Source organism: Alosa sapidissima, chromosome 11, assembly GCF_018492685.1.
Source record: "Alosa sapidissima isolate fAloSap1 chromosome 11, fAloSap1.pri, whole genome shotgun sequence".
In the NCBI taxonomy this organism is placed as follows: Eukaryota; Metazoa; Chordata; class Actinopteri; order Clupeiformes; family Clupeidae; genus Alosa; species Alosa sapidissima.
The window spans coordinates 4,964,484-4,974,643 of NC_055967.1; the positions used below are offsets into that span (position 1 = coordinate 4,964,484).

At 40.5% G+C, this 10,160-nt stretch overlaps 1 protein-coding gene across 1 annotated transcript; it reads left to right on the forward strand.

The window, feature by feature from the left end:
- Positions 1-1,103: 1,103 nt before the first annotated feature.
- syt19 (synaptotagmin XIX) lies at positions 1,104-6,531 on the forward strand. Its single transcript, XM_042111071.1, has 7 exons — positions 1,104-1,239; positions 1,638-1,831; positions 1,985-2,061; positions 2,685-3,182; positions 3,422-3,541; positions 3,674-3,785; positions 4,211-6,531. The coding sequence occupies exons 2-7, from the start codon at positions 1,663-1,665 to the stop codon at positions 4,516-4,518; spliced, it is 1,284 nt and encodes a 427-aa protein (XP_041967005.1). The 5' UTR covers positions 1,104-1,239; positions 1,638-1,662; the 3' UTR covers positions 4,519-6,531.
- The last annotated feature ends 3,629 nt before the right edge of the window (positions 6,532-10,160 follow it).

The following is a 10,160-nucleotide window of genomic DNA, read 5'->3' on the forward strand; positions in this document are numbered from 1 at the left end:
AGCATAAGACCAGGGTGAAAAAGATGCATCTAAACGTAGAGATTGATATGATGAAATAATTTTGAGTCTAGGTCAATCTGGTAAGGAGAAATAAGCATTTTTGACAAGAGCGCCACCTTTGGGTGCAGTACCCCAAATTTTGGGTTATGGGTAGTGGGGGGTACTGGTAAAAATACTTGTGAATGTGAAGTTTCTAGGACTTTATAGGAATGGGACGGTTTATAGGAATATAGGTGATCTAGGAAAAATGGCCTAAGTGGTCTAACTTTATTGGCCTATATCTCTGAAATGGAACAAAATATAAAAATTCTGAGCAGTAACTTTTGTGAGGCTTGGTCTAAACATTGTCTGTGAGGATTTTGGTGAAGATTTGATTATTTTTGAAGAGTGTGAAACTTTTTATATTGTTTGGCTTTTCCATGAAATTGTGTCAAAAGTAAACATTTTTAGACCATAAGACCAGGGCCAAAAAGATGCATCTAAATTTAGAGATTATTATTATGAAAGAATTTTGAGTCTAGGTCAATCTGGTAAGGAGAAATTAGCATAATTAACCCTTTTTCCAATAGCGCCACCTTTGGGTGCAGTACCCCAAATTTTGGGTTATGGGTAGAGGGGGTACTGGTACTGGTAACCATACCTGAAAATCTGAAGAGTTTTGGAGTTACGGTTTAGGCTGGAGTATGACTTTAACAGAATTTTGGCCAAAAATGAATGGTACAGAATCAATAGGGGTCCCGCAGCTACGCTGCTCGGACCCCTAATAATAAAGATTAAATCCTCATCCTCATTTCCTTCCTGTCTACTTTGGATTCTTGTAGTGTGTACCTCTCCATACAGAGCACTATAACCTGTGTAAAAGATTTTAAGGTTGTTTTGCCGTTCAGTTATCTAATCACTAGACAGTTGGGTATTTGGATATAGCCCAGTGATAACTTTCACGCAGGAACACTTTTGCAAATAGTGTCACTGGATTCCAGTCGAGGCTGTCTATAGACTTGTGGCCCGCCTCTGTACTGCGCGCGCACGTGTGTGTGTGTGTGTGTGTGTTCATACACCATGAAAGACGGCCAGTGAGAGGGGGTGGAATCCAATTAGAAAGTTATCCGACTGGTTCTTCCAGGGGCAATCTGAGAGTCAGGTGGTGCCTTCCCCGAGACTGCTGTGAGATGGTGTTCTGAGTGCAGAATGTTTGTACCAGGATGGAGAAGCATTAGCGGACGGAGAATGTCTTAAAAGGTAGTAGACTTCATTTATGGATATGGATTCTGAATTTTAGGGGGGAGGGGGTTGAACTGCAGCATATACTTTAGATCATATATGAGCAGGGCTAACAACTAAAGCAGAAACTGATGTATTGTGTTTTAAGAGTAATATTTTCAACTGAAAAGTCACTGGCTTTTCAAATGGCATGGAAGAGTGTCCATAGAAATCAATTCTGCACTTTAAGTGCAAATGTAGTGTAATGGGAACACCAATGTCACATGTTTATGTTCTTGTAAGGACTCTCTCTCCTCACAGTATGCCTCTTTTGCAGTGTATGCCAACGGTTAATATTGTCGTAGCATTTGAATAGAAGTTATCAGTCGGCATAAGTAAACTGACTTAAAGCAGTAATGGTGTCACATTTTGTTTAGGTTTTTTTTTTTAAGTCAGAGAAAAATGATTCTTCTCCCGGGCACCCAGCAGTTGGACATTCGAATGCCCTTTCCAGATGAGATTAAGTACACCATTTTGGGTATCTCGATTCTGCTCTTCTTGATAGCAATGGGCATTCTTATCTGGCAAGTTCACAAATGCTGTTCCAAGGCTCATTATTCAAAGGATTCAGGTGAGTGAGTCACATTACACAAAGTGGATTCATGGGGAGTATTTTTTGAAGTGGAAGCGGTTCTGGTCAGACTTTTAAAGTTGCATTAAAGTTTAGTTTACATTTGGTTAAACTTTTGTTTATTTGTTTGTTTATCTTGTCTTTGTTTTTCAGTTAGCAGCTTGGTGGGAGCAGATGAATTGGACCAGAGTAGAAGCTCCTATCTTGACATTCAGAGGCCAAGATTTAAGGTGACGCATTAGGATTACTCTGGAAAGACTTTTTGCTGTTTTCACCTCCTCATACCACTGAGCGTCATGTTCCACTGCTGTTCTTTATCTGTACTTCCCTTTAACCTTTCCTCCACTTTAACTTCAACTCTGGTCAGAACGTCATGGTCGTATTAAGTGTGGTCGGTCATCATATTGAGAGGACTTTCAGTGCTCTCACTCAGAATTTGACTCAGAATTAGACTTTGAATACAATCATAATAGTTAGATCAAGAAGGATTTCATTTATTTAAATGTTGTCTTGAATTGGCAGAGGTTTTGAACTGTCTGGTTTTTTTTGTATTTGCATTTCTTCACATTACTATTTCTACACATAACAAAATAACATACATATTTATGTACTGTATATTGTATTTCATATAGCTATACAGAATATAACACAATCATGTCATTTTGTCAACACACTTTCTCTGTCTTTCTCTCTCTCTCTTTCTCACACACACAAATGCACACGCACACACACACACACACACACACACACACACACACACACACACACACACTCACACACACAAACACACACACACACACACACACACTACATTTTGTGTGAGTCTTCACAAGCTCCCTGTCCCCCAGTACAGGAGGAGTTCGCCCATGACCAGGTGCGCAGGCTGAGCCGCTACCTGTCCCAGGACTCCCTGCCAGCCTCGATGCTGAGCGGCAGCCTGGAGAGCCTGGAGGACCAGGAGAGCGAGGACGAGCCGCAGATGCGCGGCTCGCTGCGCTTCTCCCTCTACTACGACCAGCTGCAGGGCCGCCTGGTGGTGACCGTCCTGGAGGCCCGGCAGCTGCCCCTGCGCGAGTTCAGTCACAGCGTGGACCCCTTTGTGCGCGTGCGTCTGCTGTGGGCCAACGAGGCGAACGAAGAAGGAGACACCGAGGAGGAGGAAGAGGAGGTGGAGGAGAGGAGGACGACGGCGAGGAAGGAGAAGAGCTCCGTAAGCGTCCGGCCACAGCAGTGCGTCCTTCACGAGTGGCAGTCGCGGCTGGTGAAGAACAGCAGCAGCCCGGCCTTCGGGGACCAGTTCTCCTGCTCACTGGCTGAGGAGGAGGTGCACCGTGTCACTGTCAAACTAGAGGTACATCCTCACAGCTGTGAATGGAATGGCCTCATACACACAAAATGTTCATTTCAATGATCTAATTGCCACTGTGCATGAACTGTCTGCATACCTTCCTGCTTCTGCCTTAGAAAGTTGCTATGAGTTAAATGTTTCCCTATATTTATGGAAATTTGAAGTTATTTATAGTGTTAATCCACAATGTAGGCTGCAGTTTTACCAATCTACAGGGCTGAATGTATTTCGTTTCTGCCCAGGTTCGAGACTTTGATAAGTATTCCAGGCATGGGATTCTGGGGGAGGTTCGCAAACCGTTGAGTAATTTGAATATTTCATATCCTCTGGAGATGTGGCAGGATCTACAACGACCCACAAAGGTAAGTTATGTATGTGAGTGATCCTTTGGGTAGCTTCTAAAAGTACGCTTTAGATTAAGTATTTTGCATTTTAGCTTTTGAATGCATCTTTTCTTGGAAAATGTCATGTTTTGTGTTATTTTATGTATTTAGGACTTGGTTGGTGAAGTGCTCCTCTCTCTGAAGTACATGCCTACATCACAGAGGGTGGAAGTGGGTATCCTGAAGATCAGGATCATTTCAAAGTCCAGCAGAACAGACAGAGGTAAGTGTTTGACCACTGTACTGGTTAACCACATTGTCAGAATCAGGAAGACAGTAAGACCACCAAGTGAACCAAGTCTGTCAAGATATGCAGGATAGAACTTCTCATTCTGAATTGTTAATTTAGCTTTATTGTTTGTACTGGACAGTGTATGGCTAGTAAATAGCTTTACTGTCACTTGCAGGTTTTATAGATAGAGATATATAGATAGATACTTTATTGATCGCCAAGGGGAAATTCAAAGAGGTTATATGTCTTGATTGTAAAACATTATTTCTACCAACCTTTTATCAGTCTGTGAGAACATGTTGTTTACATTAGGAAAGCACAATAATCAGCTTATGTGTGGTTAGGGTTGTATTGGCACACTTTTAAAAGTTTCTTTGCCTAATGATGTCATGCCTTTCCCTGCACTCTGATATCAGCACTCTATGTCCGGACCAGTGTCCAGTGCAACCAGTGCAAGCTCCGCCACCAGAAAACTGCGCCCAAGACCCTGTGGGACGTGACCGTTTTTAACGAGGTCATGATTTTCGTGCTGCCTGACCCTCCGGTGCGGGACTGCACCATCGTGGTCAATGTATATGAACTGAACCCTGGGAAGAAATCATCGAAGCGCCTGATTGGCCAACTAACAATAGGGAAGGGGAGACAGTCAGAGGATGAACACTGGAAGCTGATGATGCGTTCGCTTCGCCAACCAATTGCAAAGTGGCATCTACTGTATGTATGAAACTAGTGAACTATTTGTGTTTCTGTCTTATCCTGTATTACTCCTTGAGCCAGACCCCCTAACTTTGGTAAATCAGTACCATTAAAGGGGAATAAGTCTCATAGAGATTTTTGACAAGATATATCACCCTAGAATTAGGAAATGTGATAGCATTGCATTTTTGGTAGCATTTTGTGTTTTATCAGCCGGTTTATATCCATTATACGTGGAGAAAAATCGGCTGTATGTTATGTAAAGTATGTAAATGACTCATTATCTAATAACACTGGATAAAGTCAAGTTCAAAATTCTTCTTTTTGTTTTTCATTTTGGACAGTGAAATGTTATTACAGTGGGTGTTTTGAATTTGGTTATTTTGAATAGATACTGCCAATAGCCATTTTTTTTTTCTTAACCCAACCACCACCCCCCCCTTATGGGGACCTATATTATAAAGCCAAAATATAGCAGTTGAAGGACAGTACCAAAATAAGTGTTCTGTAGTCTCCTCCTCCTCTAAACAGAAACGTGTCAGGATCTGTCCCGGACTGTTAAGTTTCTTGCACTTGGGTCCTCCTGCACAACCCTGACAAAACGACAGAATGGATTTGTCTCTATCCCCCAAATATGCAGCATTTTCTGTGTGTTTAAGTATTTAAAAATTAACTAATATTGGAAAAAAACATTTTTATATCTAATGATGCTTCATACAATTTACTGAAGATTTCTTTCAATGGAAGAGGACAATCTATCATTTTTTCCCAGCTATTAAAATTTTTACATGGGAACTCCACCAATTTATCAGTTTGTAGATAAAACATATATATTTCCTTGTTAAATTTTGTTTTATCTAGCCATTTGTTCTGCTTTATATTTGGTCTACACACTAAATTATTATCAGAGCTGGTTTTCATTTTTTGTTTCCAACTTAAAGGCAGGGACGCGGTTAATTGATTATACTATTGAATAGTACATACCTCCCCATACCTAATTCTTAATTGTTTATATGGAAGGATCTCGCATTTTTCATTCACAATATCTTTAACAAAAATAATTCCTTTACTAAACATTTGCTTAAAAAAGATAACTTGTCCTCCACTTAATATATTTGAATTAAACCATAACATTTGTTGCAATATTTCTTCTGTTTTTTCAGGAGGATAATACTGAAAATGTAGCCAGCTGCCAATAGCCATTAAAGAACCTCTATTATTGCCATATTCACAACTCTGAACCAGAAATTGCCATTTTAATTTTAATTTAAACTGTATGTTTCCAGATATACTCCTACATGCTGGAGGATTTTATAGAGGAGATTGTTCATATATGATTTGTGACCTATAGTATGGAAAGTAAATACAAGATATAACATGGGTTTTCAGCAAATGTATGAACACATACCTTTGCCATAGCTATGTACCTGACTTTACCCAATGTTAGGATATCTATACTTTAAATGTATGCCAATTATTGCATATTTCATTAGATAATGGCTCATTTACATATGCATACATAATATTTCAGAAAACTTCCTATACAAAAAAATATTGACATCATGTAAATAATCAGCTGCGGAAGGTTTGTGTGGATATCTATTAGTTAAGATGTCTAGCCTATTTACCTATAATATATCCCTCATAAGCGTATAATAGATATAAACAGGGTGATAACACACAGAAAGCTACTACCAATGCAATGCTTTAACTTATTTTCTAACTCTAGGGTGGAATACCTTGACAAAAATCACTATGAGACTTACAGTATTCCCCTCAGATGGTACCGACCGACCCTTCTGGCTCAAGGACTAATCTAAGGACATTGCATTTATATGAGACATGGCTAACTTCTTTTGCCACATTTGTATGGAGTCCTCCTGACTTCAGCACACACTTGTGCATGCACTAAGTTAGTGCTTACTGGAAACTGTTTGCACCTTTTATGTCATTCTTTTCGTCTGTGTTCATCTTTATCTTTACGACTGTTTGAATTTGGTTATGTATCACTAAGCTATTAAACAGCCTGTAGTCAAGTCAAGTCAAGTCAAATTTATTTATATAGCACATTTCAAAGCAATAGCATTGCACCAAAGTGCTTTACATAAAATAATAATAATAATAATGGTAATAATACATACATACATACATACATATACATACATATAAACATAAGGGAGAGGTGAGGGAGTCAGGGAGTGTTAAAAGCTAGGGAGAAGAGGTAGGTCTTTAGGTTGGATTTAAAACTACTAATAGTGGGACAGGATTTCACAACATCAGGAAGGCTATTCCAAAGCTGGGAAGCATAGACAGAGAAAGCTCTGTCACCTTTGGATTTAAGAGAGGCAGAAGGAACACAAAGAAGACACTGGGAAGATGATCGAAGAGGTCTAGGAGGACAGTAAGGAATTCAAAAGATCACATAAATACTGAGGTGCTAAACCATGTAAAGCTTTGAAAACAAACAGAAGAATTTTAAAATTAATTCTGTGTTCCACAGGAAGCCAGTGCAGTTTAGCCAACACAGGTGAAATGTGGTCACGTCTCTTAGATCCAGTCAGTAATCTGGCTGCAGCATTTTGGACCAGCTGGAGTCTATTTAAAGTAGATTTAGTTACACCTACATAAAGTAAGTTGCAATAATCAAGCCTAGAGGAAATAAAGGCATGTACAGTGGGCATCGCTTTCAAATGGCCACTTCAGCCGCGCATTACGAGGCGTGAAGCTGCGTGAAGCTTTAGTACCACTTTCAGCCACTGTGCGTCGTTCCGCCACTGTACATCGCTCTGTCTAGTAGCCTGACTGCCGTCCCTTCTGAAAAAGCAGGAGGCTAGGCTACCTTTAAACGTAATTGTTACCGAGAGGAATCCCAGCCTACAAATTCAATAACAAAATAAATCGTAATTAAACATTACCTCGATTAAGGCTACTTGGGTATGGCTTAAGGCTTGACTACACGGTGGTAGCGAAAATCGAAATCTGCTTTTGATAGCCTACCGGTGCCGCTCCACAAAACGAAAACATATCTTAATTTGCTGTCTATGTTATTGTCAGTGTTGGGGGTAACGCAACTACGCAAATCAAAGCAGTGTCTTAATTTGCCCTACTTCTTGACTGCAATGTAGTCAATTGACTGCTTGACATGTCATTTTTATTTTTCTGTACAATAAACAAATACATCTGCTTTATCCCGCAGAATTACATTCATATTTGGCTGACTGCAGACGCGCCACTTCCCTCCCCATATTCCAAGATTAAGATAGCCTATACAAAAAGCACTTCATACTATCATAAAAAAATCGTTAAAACGAATAGCTATTTGCAATTTGACAAAACACTGGTCCTCATTTTGCGAATGCGAGGACGATATACCTGTTGCATTTAGTTAGATGTCCGAGTCACGCATAATGTTTGAAAACCACTGGCTCGTAATCACAATAATTTAACACAGACAGTTGGATAGCCTACTTCATCATGTCCCCATGCCTACATTTTTGTGAGTAGCATAGAGATCATTAAAAACAATAAAGTATGGCTCTCCGTTTGGGACATCGAAAACTTATATATTTTTAATAGACTACCGTCGAAGATGCTGACTTGCAAAAGCCTCGGGATAACACGTTATCTCCACTATCATCAGTCATGCCCCTTGATCAAAGTGGGGAATGAAATAAAAGTTTGAGAACCACTGGCTTAACAAGTTGCCTGCAGTCCAGAACACAGAATCTGTTGCAATATTCTGATGATCGGCGATGATATCGGCAAATGTAAGAATTTAATTTCACCATGCACCTTCGACAATGAATAGCTCATTACACTTGTTACTGTTAATACGTAGGCCTACCTGGTATCATTACAAACATTATTCTGTGTCCTAAGGCCTAGAATATTTTGCGTCCAAACGGATCCATCTCAACACGACTCAACACATTACTTCATACCCCAGGCCTATAGGTGGCACTGTGTCTTTACAGAAATTCACCAAAACTTGCAAAACTTGCGCTTTAAAAACAGACAGAATAGGCTACGGCGAAATGGCTAGTGCAAGGAAACCAGAATTGTTTGTGTGGACTGATGGTGAACTGTCAACTGTAGCCAACTGTAAAACTAATAAACTTTATTTTACAGTTTGTGAAGGGTGCAGTCCCGTCCTTTATTTGGCTAACGCAGGTAGGCCTACTAATCACCTTTACTTTCTTTGGTTGTAGGATAGTCCGTGATCAGAGCTGCCAACCCTCACGCATTCGATTGGTCTAAGAGCATGTGGAGCCAATCAAATGAATGAATCTCACTCTCAATGTGTGAGAGTTGGCAGCTCTGCGTGATTCACATTAGTTTTGGCTATCACCGCAATTAGGCTACTAAACGCAAGGCTTACCCAAGTTCTAGGCTATTCTGTCGCCACATTTATAATATTGCTATAAAACCTTCGTTAGTAGGCCTAACAGTCAATACTTTTGCCTGCATCAAATCGTGCATTCGCATTCAGTGTGCTACCATCGGCTTAACGTGAGTTCTAAGCGTCTTTGTATGCTTATATCTGATTTCACTCGACTGTGAATGCATGTATATATGTTGTAAGACATGTAAAATAAATGAATGACACTGGCACTACGCACAAATTAATGTAGCCTAAACTTACACCGCACTTTCCTAATAACTTAAGTTCTCTCGCGTCACTGACAGTAGCAAGAATGCATAAAAAAACACCGGGAAAAACAGTGTTCAGTCCACCAAGTCATAAGCTATCGGCGCTGCGCAGCACCAGTTGTGATATTTATCTTAACGGAGTGTAGTCGTAGGTAATGTCATGTATGAAAACTAGTATTGTTAGGCAATACTATAAGTGCAAGTCCAGGGCAGCTGAGGTGTGGCGATGACATCATCGATACGCAAGCAGGATGTGCGGTTTCGGTGTCTAAACGAACTCAAACGGGCTACGGTTTCAGATTTCTCCACTCTGGGACCAGGTTTCAGAAAAGTGCGGTTTCGGGCAGTGCGTTTACAGGATTCGTTTGGACGCTCGGCCAAGACGAAGCAAAACCTCTGCGTTTAACCTAAAAAGCGTCTCCGTGTGGACAGGCCCTAAAACTGGCATATTTTATGGCATTGTGTCATGTAAGTTCGTTGCAAAATCTAGAGAAATGTGTGATCAGCGGGGGACAATTGGGTCAGCGTGGTCAGGGTGGTCAGCGGGGGACAATTGAGACATACATTGGATTGTGTTATTACTTGAACATTCCACACTATCCACAGCTGTGGTAGGCCTATCAGGGGCAGGAGGATTACTGTTAGCGCAGGCTTTATATAAAATTCTTCAACAGAAGGCCTCGAATGTTGTCTTGTTTGTGGAGCGCTTTGCTTCGCTTCTGTAATCTCGGCTTCATTGAAAATGAGGGCTTCCCTCAATGACCCTCCGAGAATAAATAAAGGTTGAATGAATGAATGAATGAATGCCCAAAATAAAGGCCTGTGGTTTGCGCAGCCTACAGTAAATAACAGACCTGCCAGAATGTGCGTTATGATGCTTTTTTACGAGCAAGATGTTATTGGTACCCTACGCACACTGGATGTTCTTAAATAACAATGATCATCAGTAATATTCGACCATTCATTTGGGTAAATGGGCAAGCGTGACCACCTTGATTGGCTGATTGGCTGATGATTTTA